The 21,594-nt window shown below is 40.2% G+C and overlaps 1 protein-coding gene across 3 annotated transcripts in view; it reads right to left on the bottom strand.

Moving 5' to 3' along the window:
• The window catches only part of LOC118414566 (fidgetin-like protein 1), a 106,329-nt gene that overhangs the window by 47,420 nt on the left and 37,315 nt on the right, over positions 1-21,594 (bottom strand). For all 3 annotated transcript variants that reach the window (XM_035818687.1, XM_035818686.1, XM_035818688.1), the window contains 2 exons: positions 11,472-11,648; positions 6,161-6,246 (listed from right to left, as the gene is read on the bottom strand). In XM_035818687.1, the coding sequence (XP_035674580.1) occupies positions 6,161-6,246; positions 11,472-11,626 (241 nt within the window). In that variant the 5' untranslated portion in view covers positions 11,627-11,648. The remainder of the gene's footprint in view (positions 1-6,160; positions 6,247-11,471; positions 11,649-21,594) is intronic.

Genomic DNA, 21,594 nt, shown 5'->3' with positions numbered 1-21,594 from the left:
TCAGTGACTGATAACTTAGTTAACTTTTATGAAAAGTTAAAATCTATCCTTGCTTATGATAGTATGGTGAAGCCCTTTCGGGCAAGAATTTGCAACGAATAATACTGGTCATAACCAGTATTGGCTCCTGCTTTTCTATTCCCTTGCTCTCAATTAATCATATCAATGTCCGAAGTGTACTAACCAATTATGCCATCGTACAAAATATAGCTATAGCCTAACAAAGATCCACGACTTGCTATATCACAACCAACACTTCCCAGTGGAATTGAGTTCTTCCTTTATCATTTTGCTCTTTGGAGACGGGAAGGCCAGGGACCAGCGTTTGCCCTGTGGTCATCTCAGACAATCTTCATCACATCTCGGGCCCGAACACGGGGGTACAACACCTACGGAAGCTACACAACTGATTGAATTATCTCCGGATTATGTGAGGCAGGGTGGACGGCATGGAAATTGGATGGTAGGAAAATGTCCGGTTCAATCACTTATGTCGGAGGACCTTCTCTTGGCTACGGACACTAATCTTTTTATAGTTAGTTACCACTTTGGGTAACGGGTACGTATAGACCAATAGGTGTGCAAATAGGTAAATACGTTAGAGGACGTTTGGAAATTAGAAACTGTAGTGTCAGCGTAGTTAATTGATATACCTTGTTAACATCAGTGTATCTATCATTGTGTCTGACTTGTGTTTCCATAAAGATCTTGTACTCTAGAACGCACAACTAAATTCTTATTGTCTAAACTTGAGTTACCCCAATGGCCAAGTCACAATCTATGGACTTTCAATCCATCAAAGACCTTTAAGTTGACTGTAGCCCAGTAAATTGTGATATTTGCCACATGTCTCTCTAATGGACAGAATTGGTTTGATCTGACACTGGGTACTGTGTCAAACAATTCCCAACGTGTTAAGGTTTACATAATGGAGAAACGGGTCTTTAATGACGGGCTCCTATGCCCCAAGATTTCCTCCCAATTTCCAGTGTAAATTTAGTACACTGTGGCTTAGATAGCACCCATTATGTCATTTCTTTCCAAGTTTTCAAAACTTTTTCAATGAGAAAAAAAAAATCGCTCAAGCACACCGGTCACGTTCAAGCTGTTTTCTCCTCTCGAGTCAAGTCTGTGAAACAAAGAAACAATTTGGTTTTAACCTAAGATCTTTACTATAGAAACATTTCCTGATGTAGTTGGGAGTGTTCCTAGTAGATTACAACAATGGGGAGATTGTGTTGAAGCTGAATTGTCTGTGCTCTTTCTTACAGGTTTAACACACAAGTTACAATGTGGACAACTAAAAGATGGCTTGGGACTTCCATGGTCAAAGGGAATTCCTTGCTGAACAAGCTGAAATCCAGTTTTGCGTGGCCTTGACCAATTGTAGGGTGCTCCCCTGGGGAGTTCCCCAACTCTGATAGGTCTGTGTCTGCTGCACTTGACTGGTGATCACAAAGCGATGGTCAGGCCAGTTGGGACAGTCTGGACACAGAGAAATGAGGGGGCTACGGCAGGACAAGGCAAATCTAATTCTGAGTCCTGTTCTCATTTCTAAAACCTCGTTACGCGACATCTCATTCTTCTGCGCGGTCCCCGCGAGTGGGACGGATGTTCGGCGCCGGGAGACAAGTCGGCATTGTGACCGACGGGCGACGTCACCGCGGGTCAGAAGCCACTCCCTGATTGGCCGGATGGGGGACGATTCGGCGAGGCGGACCACCTCGGGTTGTGATAGTTTCCTACACAAACCCCCCCTTCCTGTGCCAGGATAGGAGATTACAACCACTTACAAGTTGCTGACAGTTGATTAACCTTCCTAAGGGGAGGGAAAATCCCTGGATGGCAGCCAGAGCTTGACTCTAGTATAACCCCACCATAATGGGACAAGTACACATTTACGTGCCTTTCAAAACATCAACAAGTACGTAAGGAGTTACTAAAAACATTCCAGTGAAGTTAGTATGCAACTGCTGCTTTTTTATGACAGAAAATCTGGTTCTGGACGATTGGATTAATTCCATGTTTCAACCACTCCTTGTGCCTAATCTGGCGGTAATTTCCACTCAGTAAGTCTTATTGCACGGTGGCTTTAGCTACAGACTTATAAGCCTTTAAGTTCGTTTATACGAGCAATGAAGAGAATGAATCATCTAACAATTCAGACATATAGCTATTTGTGTAACTTGTTATGCAATTCATTGAACCATCCATTTTCATTCTCCTTTGGTACAATTCAGAGCAGTTAAGACAGGAATAATACTTAAGGAATTCATCCACTCACTACTAAATATTGATTAGTTGGGATAACATGTCTCTATTGCTTTTGGGTCTCTGGAACTTTCCCCTTACAAGATTGTAATTGAAAATTCATATCTGAACTTGAACGTTAATAACTTTACAAGACTATACAATACAGTATCATCAGAAGCCCCTACAAAAATACAATAGAGTAGTTATCAACCCCATTAGTTGATAAAAAATGCACAAGGAGTAAAACAAAAACTGTGAACAGAGCCTAAGAAGTTTCATCAGGATTCAAAATCACTAAATTGAATAATATTCATGTTTAAGTGTTTGTTTTCCATTTGATAAGTGTAAGATCTGTAATTTGTATAGTAGGACTTGGAGGCTATGTTTTGCAGAAACAAAATGGTATGACAACTTGCTGTTGAAACTCTAGTCTTTCATATATGTTAAGTTTACAAGTAGACACACTTTGAACTAGTAAAAAGAAGGCATCAGAGTACAACAAACTGACAGTATCATTCAAAGAAAGTTTAACAGGTGACAAGATAATTTGCTAAAGGGAATGTGAAAACTTAGTAATGACCTTCTACTTCTAGTAAGTTTGACAGAAATATCTTTTGGATTAGTCACACAGTTTGTGAAAGTCCAGAAACTTTTTTTCTGACATCTCCAAAACACTTTGTCTTCTTAAGTTTACATCCAGGTACTGTTGAGTTAACATCCTTGTATGACGAGCAATTACAGTCATACAGATACCAAAACAATCAGCTTAAGCCCTGCGCACACAGATTCCTTTAAGCTTTCTCAGCCCAGGTCTTATAGTATCTCGGGGGCTCAGTTTCTAAACAGCAGGCGGTGCATAAGGAGTCCGTTGAGGGCTAATCCAATTCAGGAAAGCTTGTGGGTAAGGGGGTTTGCTGGACCATGAGAGTTGTTGATCGGATCAAATGATGTGGGGTTGGAAAACACAGACAGGTTGTCGCCTGCCTCTGCAGTCACTGGTTCAAATCCAGACCCAGCGTTGGGCGAGTAATCCGCACGGTGGGCGGACGTGGGGCATCGTCAGGGAAGTAAGCTGCACTTCGGCAACTCTTCCAAAATATCTCAGGAGTACGTCTCCGTAAATATGAAATGCAGAGGCTGGCGTATTTGTGGAAGGCTGAGTGTGTTGTAGTCTGCCAAAAACTTAAGATTTAGTCAAGAATAGTGACAAGCATTTCTGTTCCGAAATATCTTAGGAAAACGTCTTTGACTTTGATTCAAATCTTACAAAAAGAAAGACTAATCAGAAGCAGTACTTAAGGACAATTTCTTCAACTGGATAAGATAAGGAGATTACTTCTGGACGTTCAATTGACATCCATCATTCTTTTAAGTCCTAATAAAACGATGCTAGAATCTCAAGTGATGTGAGGCCAAAAGCCAAAAAAGAATGCAGAAGTCGATATATTTGGGAAAGGGATAGCTGGGTGGCCTGCAAGGGACAAAAGTGAACTACACCTTCCTGTATCTAATTGTTGAAAACGTAGAAAGAAGTTCTTATCATATCAAATATTCATTTTTATAACATTCATGAAAACTTCCTCTAAGTCTCATCAAGAGAGTATTGTTTTTTGTGCAGTTGGTTCTTGTTCGTCATCTGGACTACTCTCTCCGATACAGGAAACTCTCATTGTGAAACAGATTGCAGAATCAGCCAGGTGCTATAGGATGGTTTCCCTATAGCTAAGAGTGCAGCTGGATAGAGAGCATTGTTTACACACATAGAGAGGGCTTAGTCTCAGCCTTTTGTTGTAAAAAGTACAGGAAGATACTCTATATGCAACAATACAGTTAAACACTCAGTCAAACCTGACCAAGAACACCACTCAGGGGACCATTAAAATCTGGTCTAAGTGGACATGTGGCCACTATAGGCAGGGTTCTTAGTGTTTATACTAATGGGAATATCATCTAGCTGTTTCTTAGTGACGACCAACAAGTGGTCTTATTGGTGAGGACTTCCCTTCATGGAGGTGGTCATCTGAGGACGACCAAACAGTGGTCACATTGGGCAGGTGGTCCTTAAGTTGAGGTGGTCACCTGTACAGATATTGTACTATAAATCAACATCAGCTAGAAGAAAGTACAACAAACAACAGACCCTGGCCAGGTGTAAACTTGATGGATAGAACCCTCTGCTACCTCCCTAGCACCTGCTATTAACGGGCTTGTGGGGATCTCCACAGCCAGGCATGGACGTGAGGTTAGGCCCATCTTAGGCCGCAGCTTGTTTCCATTTGCGCCGCAGATTCCTTAAATCACTTCTTATCAGCCGACAAGCGGTAATTCTTCATGTCCTGTACATGTAGCCTACGATTGCAAAATCCTGTCTTGGAGTGTTCCGATATCTTCTGCCTTTCAAAGTGATTTTGCAACATAAGTGTTTTTTCTGGCTTCCATCCTATTCTAGCTCCCAGTTTGCTCCTCTGATCGCTTCTATGCAGAAAGTTTGGCACCCGTCCCTATTGAAATGTTTGCCCAGTGCACTCTGCACTATTACAGGTGTAAAATATTTGTAAGAATAAGTATAACAGGCATCTTTCATTTGACTGTACCATTACAGTTATCTTGCCATTACAAAGGGCCGTGTAACTCAGAGCCAATCAGAGCTCTCACTTATATATCTTAGGAAAATATAATTTAAATCTGAAATGTTCTCAACTGAATTCTGAGGAACGAACAGAAGCTTGTATACAAGGGATTGCTGTTCTTTGTTTACAATACAACTGGGCATTTGACAACTGTTGTAGGCAAAATAGGAACAACAGCAGAGCAGATGCCTACCACTGCATCACAGAAGCGTCATCACGATTGCTTGTATTGGGTAGATTCCAAGCAATTTTTCCTTCTCATAACCACTAATTTCTTGACTGACCAGTGCCCGCCATACCCAGATAAAACCTATACCAGCCAGCTTGTGTTGTGTCTTTCAGTGCACACTCCGAGCAGTACTATTAACATGAGCTGTCCAAACCCAGGCTCCTGTATACAGCGGGGTTCCAACCCACCGGTGATACCCTCCCCACTAAGGAGGATAAAATGTATAACGATAACACTGATAATTGGGCCTTCAGGGAAGCTGTGGCATATCTTATATCCGTCAGACAACAAACAGAACTGGACGTCTCAATGCTGGAGTCACATGAGAAGTTCAAGTCCACTTTAAACTGATCGGCATCTGGACTTTCCGCTTTGATGCTTTGGGCAGTGTGAATGTAAAACATGTGGTAATAGACAGAAATGGATGGTAGGGTAGGAAATTTAGAAGGAAAAGTTCAGGTAAGGCCACTGGTCACAAGTAACTTAGGAATAACAAGTTATGCTATCAAACTGGAATAGAAGGAGCTTTAGAACACTGAACAACACTCTTTTTTTTACATTCAGATTTTGGAACAAGTTTGTCAAAAGAAAAGACACTGTCAGTTTAGAATCTTCATTCCCTGTGGGTTATGAATCATATTGTCTTCATGATCTTCAGTACAAATTATGATAGAAAATAGGGCTGTGTGAGAAAAAAAGTATTGGTGACTGATTATGAATATCTCAAGGCATGAAAACCTTTTGAGGGGAAGATGCCCAAATCTACATTAGGCCATTTAAATCTATTGCCTTGGTGCTCAACATTTTTTTCAATAAGAATTTAACACTAGACAAAGATGACAATAGGGGGCAGGAGAAAAAAATTAGTATTTGAGTTTGATCATTCCAATAAACTGTTGGTACAATGATTCAAGGTACAGATTTTCCCTCTGACAACCATCATACATTACCTTTGGGTCAGCATTATCATTTTTGAATCCGAGAAACAAGAAATCAAATTGACGTTGCCTTACGGTACATGTAGTTCTATAAATATTATATGCCCTACCTGTGCTTCCGTCTGTGTTGTCCACCACGTTGACATACTTCTCTGCATACTGCTTTAGGAGCATGGACGCTGTCAGCTCCGTAATACTGAAACAATATGTTACAATACATTTACAATTCTGCTTTAGGTTATTTATTTCAACTATAAAGACATTGAATCATATAATGATAGCAGTGAAAATACATACAGGGAAGGCCACAAACCTGTATGGTTTTTCATGGGCCTCCCCCCCCCCAAAAAAAAGAATATAAGGATGTTTGCATTTGTAAAAGGTAAAAGTCATAGTATTGCATACATTAAAAGTCATTCTAGCACTTTTTATTCCTACCAAACATTAATAACTCGTAAAACAAATCTCTGCACAATTTTTTTCAGTGTTGTAAACAATAGTACTGCATGCCCGGCACAGCGAAACCTAGTGATCCAGTATCCATATGATTTTTTAAAATCATAACCTCGATAGAAGGGAAAATTTGCTACAAGTACTTCTAGAAGAGCAAAATAAGTACAGTGTAGTTTTGCTTATTTTATGACACCTCAATTTTGTGGAAAAATTAGGTTTTGCCATGCTTTCAGTTCACAGTTTATACTATTCTACAGTACAGTTAGTGAAAATAAAACCACAGCCCAAAATTTTAAGATATACCGTACATCTGGAAGCTACAAAAACATGTACATGTACTTGCTTATCGCATGACTGTAGGCCAGAGCGTAGGAAAAAAAGCTTTCTCTTGGGCATAGTGTCTTTACGAGTATGCCGATAACTCTTTCCCGAAAGACATGTTATCTTGGCTAAAGTGACACAACAGGATTCCGTTATCTGTCGACTGGAGCCAGCGTAAGCCCTGGAATTCTGATGCATCCTTCTTTGGATTCTATAATCCTTCAAAATGTCTGTTATCCAAATCAAAAGATATCTGTCTCTAGACATAGGAATGACATAAATAAATGTACTATTGTTTGTGTCTCTTTGTAACTGTCAACATATTTTGTACATACATGTAGTTAGGAGAGTTGAAAATGATGAAACAAAGCTTTCTAGACATGGGATGTCATAACTTAAAATGTTTTGATCTGGAAAACGTATGGTTGATATGATTATGCTTTCTTATCACCTTTTTTTGCTGTTTTGACACAGTTTAATCTACATGTGCAAAAATCTGAGAACTCAATGAACAGAAATACAGCACGACATAACTTTTGGCAACTTCTTTGTACTTTTTCATCTATACATCTATAGAAAAGTCTGCATGTATCAAAACCTAAGCTACAGTGTCCTTTCTATACTTTAATTCCCTACACCAGCTCCTAACCAAATACAAAGGAAGTCCCTGAGTCATAATCCTGGCTTTTCTCTAGCCTTATATATCCAGGGTATCAGCAAAATGCAGCCGGAAACAAGAGCCTTTTTTCCAAGGACAAACTAGTGTCTACAATATCATATAAATGGCGGGTTCAATTTCTTTGTTTCATTGATCCATTGAAAAGCACAAGTAGCGATACTTAGAACTACATGTACACGTGCCAAATGTGTAGTACAGGGACCCAGTTGGATTCTTTTGAAGGCTTTGCGACAGACAAAACTTACACAAACTAATGGAAGAGGGAGACAGAAACGTAATTTCTTCTTTTTACTTTAAAGACTTGGACAGGCAATGTATTTCATAACAGCCAAGCCCCAAATTCCGCTAAGCTCAAGGGCGGATTAACGAGATCAAAGGGTGTTTTCTGTTGCTATTTCTCAGAACGTTGGTGGATGGTCGGAGTTGTGCCGTTTTTTCCTAACATACCATATTGCATACCAATCTGACTATCTCTTCCAGAGGACACAATGACAAACAGTAAAAGTACACAATGACAAACAGTTGTCAGCCTTTAGGGAGGGTCTATATGGGCAGTCCTGACAACACCTTACGCTGAATTCAGAAGAAGTTTTTAGGACCTGGTATAAAGCTAAAATTAAGGCAAGGCCATTACGCAAAATTTGGTTCCTCTCTACGAATCACGTGAATATGACGACTTTTGCTACGAATTATGAGAAATCAAAGTAGGTTATGCTTTACTGAAAAGCAGCATGCAGACCCTCTTTAGGTTGATATAAATCCAGCTGATAGGCAGTTTTTACATTAGACTTGAGACTTAATGCAAGACTTATGTCATGTGCCATCACAAATGACAGTTTAAAATTTATCATGATACAATATTTCCATGTACTGTTTCAATAAGAAAAGTGGATATTGTGAATATCAGTCTACAAAGCGTGTTATCTTCGGCACCATTAAAAATCCAAATCCAGGCAAAATCGAAAGAAATCTGATTTGCCTCTTGTTTTTCATACAAGAAGCAAAGATAAGGCCAAAGTTTACAACTGGGTTAGGCATTTGTGTTAATGCATTATTAATGCTTGTGCAACTACTATGAATCCGACATTATCATTCAAGGCCGACACGACACACATTTTTGGCCACGTCTTCCTGATTGTTTCCCCGGAACTGCAAAATCCTCCCGATGAAATGTGGGCCTGTCAAATTGCCACATAACGAGGCAACAAATGAAAGTGCAACATGCCGTCCTGCCACTCTATTGGCATTGTATATAATTAATCAGGAAGAAATTGGAAGTTTATTGAACAGTACTTAGGGTTTTCTGGAGGGAGAAATATCCCATTCAAGCGGATTTAGTTGTCTAGGGTGGAATTAACTGGCCTATTGTAAGACGGATAGCTGCTGAGGTAGGATATAAACTTCCTGGCTAGGTAAGTGAACTCTTCAAGATAACAAATTATCCAGCAGATCTTCCTCCATAGTTTACAGCCCTATGAAGATCTCTATCAAAAAAAGGACCTTTTTTCTTAAGTGGTGTTGCACGGTATTGGTTAGTTGGATATTTGATAAGAATCTAATACTATCTGTTTACAGTGTAGACAAAATAAATATGCTCTTCTTACCTATAATAGATATACTTCAAACAAACTATGGAGTCACTCAAGTGTACTAAGTGCCCATGCTGTTTTCAGTTTTCAGTCAGCATCTTTCTCATGAGCAAACAAAGGAGAAACAGTCATAGATGTTTTCATTCAGGTTTTGATGAAGAGATTGTGCATGATATCTTGAACTACACAATATATGAAAGCTTTCTGTGTGTCGTCCGGTCTCGTTCTTTGTGCAGAGGACCAGGGATCAAATGTGGCTTAGAGGTACTTTGCAAAGGTGCAGTTGACATATTCAGCCATGGTTACTGGCTCATCCCCAGAAGAATGCTTCCCTTCCCCGGCTTTGAGAGCACCTTTCTTGTCTTCGATCCCATAATTGGGCCAAAGTCAACGTCTAAGTGTGAGTCAGTGCCCAAAAATTTCCCACAAAAGGGGACCGGAGTCCCGCTCTTATTCCCCGCCCCGTGATTGGATCGCCACCCAGCCCTCGCGTTATCAGCGGAGTTCCACCGAGGACTGCGGCTGAAAGCGCTGCAAAGCACGTGTCTGAGCCCGGCTTTCAATTCCCCCGATTTCGCCACAATCCTGGCTCCAATACTAATAACCAATTAAGTCCAACTTACTTGGCGGACTCGGTGAAGTTTTCACAAGACTTAACCCAATCATATCTGTCCTGTGGGCAAAGGGATCAGGTTAACCTATGCCAGAAGAAAGGAACAACTCCTTATATTCACAATTCTCAAACGATACTCACATGTTCCTGCATATAATATATATATGCATATACCCATAAGGGAAAGACAAGAATGTGTTATGTAAAAAAGCCAAACAAGTGAGATATCAGCTTTGCAGTCAAGAAAGAATTTAAAGAATTTACAAAAAAAGTTGGCTTCACTTTGGAAGTTTCCTCTGAGCAAATCTGGTCATACTAGAAGAGATTTTGTGACGTTGGTAAAGGCTGTGCGCAGGCAATAAATAGATAAGAAGAGAAGGCAATCAGCCATTCCGTCCAAACTAGCCAGAGCACATGTGCATTCCCTTACAAGTGGTTTTAAATTGGCTTGAATATTGCGCAGAGGTGGGTGAATAAAACATAAAGGTTTCGGACGGAGGCACGATCCAAATATCATCTGGAAACCATTGACTGGGACTGAATTCGGCGGCGATCAACATATGTTAAGGTTGGATCGATAAATGAATAAAGGGTAGCGTGTATTCAGCGCGGGACAGTATTAGACGGCGTGAGATTGGTGATGAAGGACATCTCACAAGGACACGAGGCTGCCCACAAACTAACACCACTCTCCCGGAGAATGCGAGCAGCCAAGCGTTCATAATCCGCCACAATTGTCCCTTTCAAGTACCAGCGCTGGTGACCATCCCGAGTATAAATACACCGCCCGCTCTGCCGGGGAGTCCGGGTACAAAGACGCTGGGCTTCCCCAGGACATACATTAAAGTGGATATGACATGCACCACTAACGTAATCTCCCTACAACGCCGGGTACACAACAATGTGGGCACGTGGGGAGAATAGCAATGTGCTGGTCAGTGCGCTGGCATGGGAAAAAAAAGGCAGCTTGAGCCAAATTGGTTCTGAAAGAACGACGGATACGCTGAGATTATACCACACAATGAACAACAACTGTGCCCTGTAAGAGATCACTCTCTCTTTGTATCTTCCTGTTTAAACAAAAGATTTGAAAATATGACTCCCTTACTTTAGAACTGAAGGAATATGTTTACATATATTATTCTTATTCAACCAGTTGGCATTAAGTTCTGAAACAGAATCTTGTCACTATATTTCTGTGAGACTAACACGAGGATTGTGATCTAAAGCTGTCTAAGTACTTTCAAAACAATAAAATATTTCAGGGAAAAATTGTATTTTTGATACTGGAATTTTTCCTTTAAAAAATGTGTTTTCAAACACTAAAATATTTCAGGAAAAATTGTACTTTTGATACTGGAATTTTTCCTCTAAAATTTTATTTCAAACGCTAAACTATATAAGAAAAATTGCTCTGGATATTTCTGTAAGAACCATACCTTCAAAATAGCACTTTCAAAAACTAAAAATATCATGCAAGAATGGCACTTTCTAACAAGAGAATTTTTCAGTATAACAGCTACTTCACTGTCACTGTCAGATGACAATTTTTCCAGTAAAACCGCACTTTCAAATAAGAGAATTTTCTAGTAACAACTCCACTTTCAAACACTAAAATACTTCTGCAAAAAGATACTTTCGCATACACTAAAATATCTCAGCAAAATCTGTAACTTCTGACTCAAAAATATTCAAAAAAGTAGTAAGACATTCTAAGTAAAATATTTCCTATTATAAATGTATGTGAAGAGTTGCACTTGACTTACTTGTCTGTGGCCCACGCGTACTGGATCTGCCCACACTGTCCACGCAAGGCGTCCGCTTTCTGTGCCGGGTAAGCTTCCGCCACTTTGCCATCGAAGTACGGCTTCTGCCATCGATGGAGATGCTGGGCTTGCTCCGGGTCGTGTTGCATCGTCATCAGTGCATCAGGCCGCCGCTAGCTGCAACATCAACAACACCACGTCAATTTCTCGTCAAACAAATCACCCCGCGTTAAACTGTCAAAAAAAACACTAGCAATCGAGATATCTCAAAATTGTGGACATAGAAACTTGTCAAATGCAGAGAAACTAACAACTGAATTGCAGTCTTTGCACAGCAAAGCACTGTGGGAGAGGAGCCGGGGTTGGAAGCAAAAACTTGGACGTTGATTACCTCCCTAGCTGACAGCTTCCGAGTTGATTAAAACAAAGATATTATCCTTCAAGGATACCAAATGTGATGTTATCAGCGCTTTGCTTGCTTCCCTGACCAACAAGCCAGGAGCGACTGGCAGCCGGATAAATATGCAGCGTAGCGTTTCTCTGTGGGTGTCCCAGTGGATAACATTAGGGTGCAGAAGGCGACTACACTAAATTATCTAAGTCAAGTCTGTAAAATTGTCATACATCACACTAATATCTGGGGTGCAGCAATATAATGTGTCGGATGAAAAGGTCTGAACATCCACCGTAATAACGTGCCAGTTATGAACCGCGGGATACATTTGTTATCTAATTAAGGTGCAAATGATGCGTCTTTGTCACTGGAGTGAAATTTTCTAATTTTCTCCTCTTTGTAACATCATTACATGGTCAAAGACTCTAATTTGTGCTCCCGCATTCATACCCGGCTGCAGGAATCTGGCCCACAGATCTGGAACGACATCATGAAAATTCAGGGATCTGCCTAATTCCAATTACGGGACGCCCAGGAATTCCGTCTGACAGCCCGGGATGCCTTAATTGTAACTTTTTACCCGAGTTATGAGCTGCTATTTGGCAGCCTCGCACTTATCGCAAAGCCAATACCACTACCGGGATTAGAGACTGGGAGATAAGAGAATGCTCCACTGTAACAACCTGTTGGGGAGAATCCCAGCATTTAATATCTGGACACAATGATAAGCGCCTGTCCTTCCATCACCTGTCAGAGGTCCTGTTAGGAGTGCTTTATCTCGGGCTGGCTGGCTGGACCAGGGGAGGTACACTGTCCCTTTAGCAGGAAGTACAGATATACAGGTACTACGTATACTACCCTGGGGGGACCTTTCTCAAACACTTCCATCACTAGTAGCCATGCGTTGATACATGTAGTCTGTAACAGGTAAAGATTTTAACTCAATTAACTTCATCAACCAATGACTGTGTACTGGTATAAATTAACTTCATCAACCAATCCTAGTGAACATGCATGGATAGCTTTGGTGTACACAATTCTATATTTGGGAAACTTTAAACCAAATTCACTTCTTTGACCAATTGTACCTTAAAAAACCTGACTATTGATAACCATGAACAGGTAAAGATTTTAACACAATTAACTTCGTCAACCAATGACTATGTACCGGTATAAATTAACTTCATCAACCAATGGTAATATCCTAGTGACCATGCATGGATAGTCCATAACTCTGCTGAACACAATGCTGTCTTTGGGAAACTTTAAACCGAATTAACTTCATTGACCAATTGTACCATCAACAACTATTGATGACCATGTACAGGTAAAGATTTTAACTCAATTAACTTCATCGACCAATGGTATCATGAACACCTTGTCACCAGATGACTATGTACCAGCATAAATTAACTTCATCAACTTCATCAATATCCTAGTGATCATGTACAGGTACTGATATAATTAAATTAACTCCATTGACCAATAGTATCATCAACAGCTTGAATCCTGGCAACCATGTACGGATACAAATTGTCAGCTTGTACCATATCACAGCTCCTGTATAATAATTACCATATCTTGTTTAATAAATAGCCTACAACATAATTCAACATCTGCTAATGCCCTATCTTCACATGATAACAGTATATCATGAATCATTTTGCTAATTTCATCCTTAGGGAATAAATAATGTCATAATTTTCCTGCGTTTGATATTTCATTGTCATTCATTATTGCTCCTCCATCATTTATCAATATTGCACTGAACATACAAACATATACATTGTAAGTGTTGTTTCACCTTTGCTAGAGATGAAGCAGGTTTATCTGTTAGAATCAGGAAATTCAGGTTTACTTCCCCCTTAAGAAAGCAGATCTGGCGTGACCATGGGCTCACCCTATAATCTAGACGGATCACATTTATCAGACATTGCCCAAATATCTGCCACATTCTTCAAGATTAGGCCACGCTAAATCATTTCAATATTCTCACAGTTAACAATAAATAAAAACAAAACCGCCATAAAATTGTCCTGTTTGACAAAATACACCCCTTGCTTTTAACAAAATTTTTTGCTCGCTGGACATCTTGTCTAGCATTTTTTTTTCTTAAAAAGAAACATCAGTTATCTATGCTAATATAGATTACCTTTGCCAAGAAGACTATGTTTTTGGCAGCGTTTGTAAGTTGTAAGTAGGAGAATGGGAAAATGAAGTAAAAATAGCCAAGTGTTTAGTCATACACATGGAGGAGGGAGAGGACGTTGACCTTGGCTGGTGCCACATGTGTGTCAGGTGTTGTGGAAGGAATGCTGAGGTAACTGGCAGACAAGTTTGCCTACATTCACTATCCAGCCACAAAAGTTTATAGCAGCTGAAGCCTCAAGATCATATGGCTACTAAGGTACAGCAAACTCAAGACATTTATCTTTTCTTAGTCACCATTTCCAAAACTCAACAGTGTTCTTTCTGCTACACAACTTCTAGTGGGAAGTGGGTGTTGAAAAACATATTTGGGGGGTATTGTTTTACTTTTCCAGATTTCAGAAAAAAAGTCTCAGGTCTGGACATTAACATTTGCTTACTTGTTTACTGTTATTTACCATATTTACCAGCATGTCAAACAGACAACTGTTACCTTTTGAAGATGTCACACTGAAAACCAACATGTCGTCCATTAAAAAGTTACAGCCTAGTAGTCGAGAGAGTAAAGCAAACTGATAAAACTGCCATGTGGGAAGGCCTTCTGAGCTTTCCATCTTTCAAGAAATGCTGAAGAACAAAGTCAAGAGTCTCAACTTCATTTCAATAGGACGAACAAAACAAAACAAAACAAAGCCATGTAATGATCTACTACATGTATACCAAACCCAGCTATTTAATTCTTTTATTCTCAGATCCCAGTCCTCTGTCTTCAAGATGTCTCTTGCTAAAATTCACTTAAAAAATTATTCAACTGTTGAGGCCTAACCATTATTCTTATTCTTATTCTTAAAGTAACAAGAACAAAGCAATCCCTATCAGTATATATATATCATCCTCATCATTTTGGACACCTTTTTTTTTCTCCAAGAGTTTCTGTCTTCTAAGGTGTTCAATTGCATACCATAACATACAAGTACCTGCCACAAAATGGTATAAATTTCTGGACCCAAAGTGCCGCCAATCTTTAGGTATTGACTAGATTACGCGATGATACTGTAATGGTACTTGGGCTTCCACCAGGTTTTGCCAGGCGGGTGCGGTGTGGAGACATCCATCCATCATCCATAACTGCCTCTCCTCCATCCCAGCCTCCTGGTTACACTGAGCCTTCTTCACTTGCAAAGTCCCATCCCTCCCCCGTGGGTGATCCTGTGTTGAGTACGGCCTAGCGAGAGCTTTTACTTCGGTACCAAGCTACGTCAAATCCCCCATCCATAAAACCGCCATCCTCCTCATTCATCATACCAGCTTCATACCCATTTCCTGATTTCTCCTTTTCTCCCCGGACAGCTCATCGCTACTCTCCGAGTCTCGGAGAAAAAAAAAGAAAACGGGGAGAAGTAAGACACCACGAAGTTCCCGCTGGAAGCAATCTGCCCGAGCAAAACATGTATGTATTGTCGATGACCTTCCTTCTAACCTTTTTTCAGATACGCTACAATCTCCCGTCTTGAGCTCCCTTCCTACACCCTAATTCCTGTTCGTTTCCCGAGCGGGATCATCTGTAGTCCCCGAGAACAGGTGCTGCATTGAGTCGGCTAATCTCGTTAGGGGGGGACGTCTGCACCTCAATGGGGCTGCGCCAGATAAGCATCCCTCCTCCCCATCTCCGATAGGCCACTAAATTTCCCCAATCCTGTCAGAGCACTGATCTGTAACATTATCTAAGTGTTACATCCCCGCGTTTCAACAACCTGAAGGACAAGCATGCAGCAAGGATCGCCGAGATGATAACGCGGAATTTAACGATAAGCGTCGCGGGATCGGATCCGTTGCAAACGCTAAGGCGCGCTGATACACCTGAAGGAAAACTTCAGGGTTACCGAGCCGCCAACCTGTAGGGTGTGTATAATGAAACACATCCATTGTGCTATTACAGCTAATCATAGTTATTGCTTGGCTTGTCAAACAAGGCTAGGTGAGAACGGGAAGTATTGCTTCATGTCACCGTCATCTAACCGTTACGTCGTCCTCAGTTTGATAATTTTCCATGAGTTAAGAAAGATTGGAGACCATGCCCATAAGAGGTTTAAAAGTGACAAAAAGTTGCCAACAAGAAAAGTTGTCTTAATAGGGAAGAAACTTTCTCGTCAGACCTATTGGTAAAGAGTCCAACATTGGGGCTGGCACCTGTATGGGTCTTCTCAATATTGGGACATGTCTTCCTAACCTGATAAAGGAAAATCGGTATCATTCGTTTACAGATGATGATGTTGAAAGTTCAGTTTGATACCAGTTTCTTAGAGGGGGAAAGGCAGTGAAGCAAGAAATTTGTGATCAAAACATCTTTGAATGTATTTTGGGGCAAATGATGACTGCTTTTAGGACATGGTAAATGCAGTGGTCTTGATTAAAAATATTCCTTTAAAAAATAATGCCAAGCTGATACAACTACATGTACATGGATAATGTCCACATGGGCATCAATTCGTCTGTTTACCCCCAGAAATTTGGCCATAATTCACACAAAGCAAAAAAATATCAGAAAACTGATGTCGTAGAATGCCAAAGTCAATTCTCAAGTCCAAGAATTACAAAAATACAGAATTTACTCTAACTTGTGTATACCATACTCCATGTATATGGTCACTAGTTCAACTTCACTTACAACATGTAGATTTCTTGACCACTTGGATTCATTTCAATTGCATTTCGCAAAACTTATGTTGCCAAACTTTCTTTTTACAGGTTTGCATAAGTTTTGTGGTTCCCAGAGGATGTCATCCATGTAATCGAATTAATAAGGCCTAACAAGAAAACCAAGAAAACCATATGTCAGGGGTGTTAGTTTCCATGGAAACAATTCTATAGACAGAATACTGGTACAAGCAGAAGAATGAAAAGCATATTATATCAGTTTGACATATACACTGTATTCGGACATACAAGCACTGTCAAAGATTACAGATGTTACAGCTAGGTTCCTATCATATCTATTTCATCCCACCATAACTCAATCATTCTGTGCAGGTAGGGAGTCTCATCCTGTCTAAATGATAATCAATGCATCATCTTGTCAGGCCAAAGTGACAGGTGTCCGTCACGGGAAGCCCTGCTCCCGTCCAATATGCCGCCGATCGTCCCCATTGATCGCGACTTGTACAGAGTTTCCCCCAACAGTTGCGCAAGCTTAGGTCCCTGATCCGACCAAATTACAGAAACTGGTGAATCAATAACACCCAGCTAATTACCATTTAGAAGGAAACGGGATGAATCCAGGCTGCGAGGGGAAGCATCTTTATTAAGTAAGGTCTTTCTGGGTCTCTTCATCCGAAAAAGTCACTTCTTACTTGGCTGCGAGGTCCCTGGGGCATCCAGGTTCCTCTGGGCTGGAAAATTTGCAAGAAAAACACATCACGGTCCCAAGGAGCTTTGAATTTAAGCACTTTACAAGATGTTCGATATATGATCAAATACCAATCAGATATAGTATTCTGCTTGCTCCATCCCGGGAAATGTCAGATTGCTTTGCCGGCGTACTCGGGGGCAGGCATCTTATAACACGGTCTACCACACCCCGAATACGGTACGCGATACACTGGCAACTGGCTCCAGCGTTTGACGGTCTTATCAATCACCGCAAGATGAGTGTGCGTTAAATATGAAATTAAAATACTTAACAACTGACCACCTTAGAAATGTCAGCCCTGTCACGCAGCACGAGCAAGGCAATAACTATGCAAAAATCCTCCCAAAGTCTCCTGAACTCCGCTGGATAAACGCGGACTAAATTCGCTACTAAGTTCAACCATAATCCGTGTATCTTTTCCATTTAGTGACATCAGTAACCAACATCTGATTATCTGAATTTCAGATTTATTCTTTCCTTTGGTCCTTTCTTTCCTTCCCTTTATCATAGGTAGAGAGCGATGTGTTGGGATTTTTTTGTGGGATTCTCCCCACGTTCGGTGCGCAGAACTCGGAATGACCGGAAAGTCTCGGGCACACCTGGGCCTCCCACTGTTGTGTTCTCGGCAGTGCCATTCATCATACATGGTGGGCAGGACTGACAGCCAGGAGATACTCTCACTCCATGCAATATTACCTCACGGATCAGTGGCTATCTCGCAAACCATCATCCCGTATGCTCTACAGTACTGTGGGGACCCGCCGAGTAGCAGGCAGGGGGAGCGCCACACTCCCAGCCACTGATGCGGAGCGTACTATGTGATTAGCTCCTTTGCAGACTTATCTGCGTTGGGCTTCCCGGGCGTGTACGGGAGGCGTGATCGTATCTGTCCTTCAAAACGAGGCATATGACAAACACGTCTGGCACAAGATGGAGATGAGAGCGATGGCATCCCTCTCTACCAAAGCCGGGGGAATAAAATGCCGCAGAGCGGCATAACAGCTTTTATGGTACGGGACCTGTATCCACCTTCCCGCGCCGGAAAAGCAATATTATCCATCCCAAGAATTAGTCGCTGCCACGGTGAAGTAATGAAATCCGACAAAATCTTCCCTGTTTAGTCACAGGCGCTGCGCAGGGCTCCCTGTTAAAGCGATTGATCAAAACGTCCCACCGAGGACTCATGTCACCTTCATATTGTTTGAAGCATAATTGGAAATCATGATAGGAATTAAAGGATATGAAGTGTCAAAGACAATCTTATTATGACAAAGCTGTACACTGACTGGCACACCACAAGGCTATCAGTGCTGTTCTCATAATCCTGGCTATGTCAGGAACATGTTGTGTCTATATACAACCTCTGGTATAATCTCAAAAATGATAGTTATGAAATAAAGACTAGCTTGGCAATATTTGTCATAAATCCTGTAGTAGTAAAGATGGATTACAGGCAATACTAGTGGCTCTACTTCAATGTTATCAAAGAAGTCTTTTTAACTGTACCTGTTGGCTTTCTATCTAAAACTACATAATCTCCTTTTCTTATGCATCTAATCTTTTTTCTCATTGTCAAGTTTTGGTTTTTGATATAAAATATCAATGTGAGCAAAACAGGTGAATAATGCTATCAATAATATTGCTTGGCCAATTCAGATTTGTATCTATTTGATTTTTCAAAACCATGCCTTTTAACTTATCTATACACTTTTGTAATAGTTTTTGATTTTACAGACAATAAACCACACAAAAAGGTATCGTTGTATGTTAACCTTTAAAAATATGTCACAGTTAGAAGAAGAAAAATCCTATTAACAAAGAGGTATGTTTGCAATCTCAATTGTTGCAATCACAAGTCAAACTTACCAAGTGCAAAAGTCTTTCACCCCATAACAGTTAACACCAGATCTCTTTTTGTCAAAGAGCAGCCCTATCGTATAAAGTTGAAGTCCATATACCATATAGATAGGTAATATATGTCGCAATATGAAACCATCAGTCATGCTATAAATATTGTGTTTATTAAAGGGCAAGGTCAAGGTCAGAGAACTTGATGAAAAACCCATTAAACCTTCTATTTTAGACCCCCCATAGAGGTACCAAAATGGAATGATCCAAACTTTTTATGCTAAAGGCTGCCAGCCTTTTCGGACCACAAGATTGTTTTTAGGGAGGATAGAATAAGAGGAGGTATCGTGAAGAAATAATTTTTCTAGTAATTACTATCATATCAAACATTGATGTACAAACATCTGCATTTTTAGCCCCTCCCCCAATAATAGCTATATAGCGCAATAAGTGTAAATGTGTTTAAGTTTGCGGGGATTTACTTTCGCGGTAGCAGGAAAATAGAGTGTTCACGGTAGTTTTTAAGTTTGCAGTAGCGCCATAGACTGTAGTCACATACTACAATGGAAAAAATTTCGCGGTGGTTTTACGTTCGCAGAGAATTGGTCACCGCGAAAACTGCGAACATAAAACCACCACAAACATTTCTGCATTTATGGTATATCAGTGATATAGAGCTAAGCAACTATTCGGGAGAAAAAAAAAAAAACAAAGAAAGAAAAAACAATGATAAAACAAGATGTGACATGTGGAACATAACGGTATCTGAATCTTTTAAAAAACCAATTCTACCGGCATGCCCAAACCCACAAATGGTTACCAGCTAGCAATTCCAGCCAATATTCCATTGGAATTTGGCGGAATGACTCCCTCAATTCCTGGAAAAATGACAACCCTATCCACCTTGGAACTGGTTGGACAAATATGGAGGTGGCCAGATTTGTGGGGGGAAAGTGTTATTACCCTTCAACATGCTAAAGGACACATCGTGAATTATGACAGAAGATACATTTTGTAGTCAAGACCATGTAAAGATATAGGTAGAAGAACAAAGATAGCCTTAGCTCCAGGTTACTCTCAATAAAACAATAAAAGGGTCATATGAATTTTTATGATAGTCTGGATTTAAAGTTCATATATATATTCATATATCTAAAAAAACGTGGGATGTACAGGTCATACTTTTGTGCTATTTGAGACCAAAAAAAATGGTGTACACCTATAACAATCAAAATGGTCAATCAAGGTCTACATTCTGGGACTACAGGACTGGTGATACTGTAATACATAGATCAGAAAATTAGCATACCATTTCGCCCCCTTTTTTTTTACATCCAGTGTGCTTTTTTTAAAAATCATAGTCCTAAAAAACATTATGAGGTCTATCCAATCACCAACCTCCGTCAGCCAATACTAAGCATTGGCTATGGCTAAGCAACTTCCATACTATACACCACATCTGTAAATGTAAGCTGACTCAGTTCTGTTGCAAAGTTCTTTTCAGCAGATCCCCTTTTCTTGGTTGCTTTGGAAAGACATCTTTTACACTACTAGAAGAATATACTTTCCACCAGGAAGCTGTGATAGCCACTTATAAAAGGGAAGACTCATTCATCCTCAATATGTTCATTGATAATTTCCCCCTTTGAGACGCCACTTCAATACACCTGTTTAACCACACATTTCCAAGTGCATTGCTTTGATAGTACACAGAAAGTACAACAGACAATTTGACAATACTGATTGCTTGGCAGTGATAGCTTACCTGTGTATGACAGCCAAGTTGATTGCGCAATTTATCTCAGTGAATTCTTTTGCAAGCTCTAATTCCCATTCAATAAATCACTGATCTATTGTGCTATTGATGGAGCATACCATAAATCTATCAGGATTTCTGATCACCGATTCATGTGAGACAAATACGGTCTTATACCAATCAATATGCACCAACACTTCTTATGGTCTCAAAACGGTAGCTATACACTGCAACAAAACCCGGGGGAACAAAATTTATATACCAATATCACATCTGTTTTGTTCAACATTTGGACACCATACAATTAACATATAAATGTACACATAGATACAGATACCTGCAGTTAATGGGCAACTGATAGGGGGCTCAAACTCTATGAATAAAAAAAAAATAATGGTATCATATTATATTCCAGATGGTTTTTGTTCATTTTAGATACATAGTTAACCTACATATACAAAATGAAAGATACACCTGCAGTTCAATGAGAAACTCATAGGGGGCTCAGAACTTTTTGATGTAGTGACATGTATTGATGATAAAACCTGGAAAACTCCTAAAGTTGTGC

Source organism: Branchiostoma floridae, chromosome 4, assembly GCF_000003815.2.
Source record: "Branchiostoma floridae strain S238N-H82 chromosome 4, Bfl_VNyyK, whole genome shotgun sequence".
Lineage (NCBI taxonomy): Eukaryota > Metazoa > Chordata > Leptocardii > Amphioxiformes > Branchiostomatidae > Branchiostoma > Branchiostoma floridae.
Note: the sequence above shows the minus strand (reverse complement) of the source record. Positions and strands in the feature narration are given on the sequence as shown.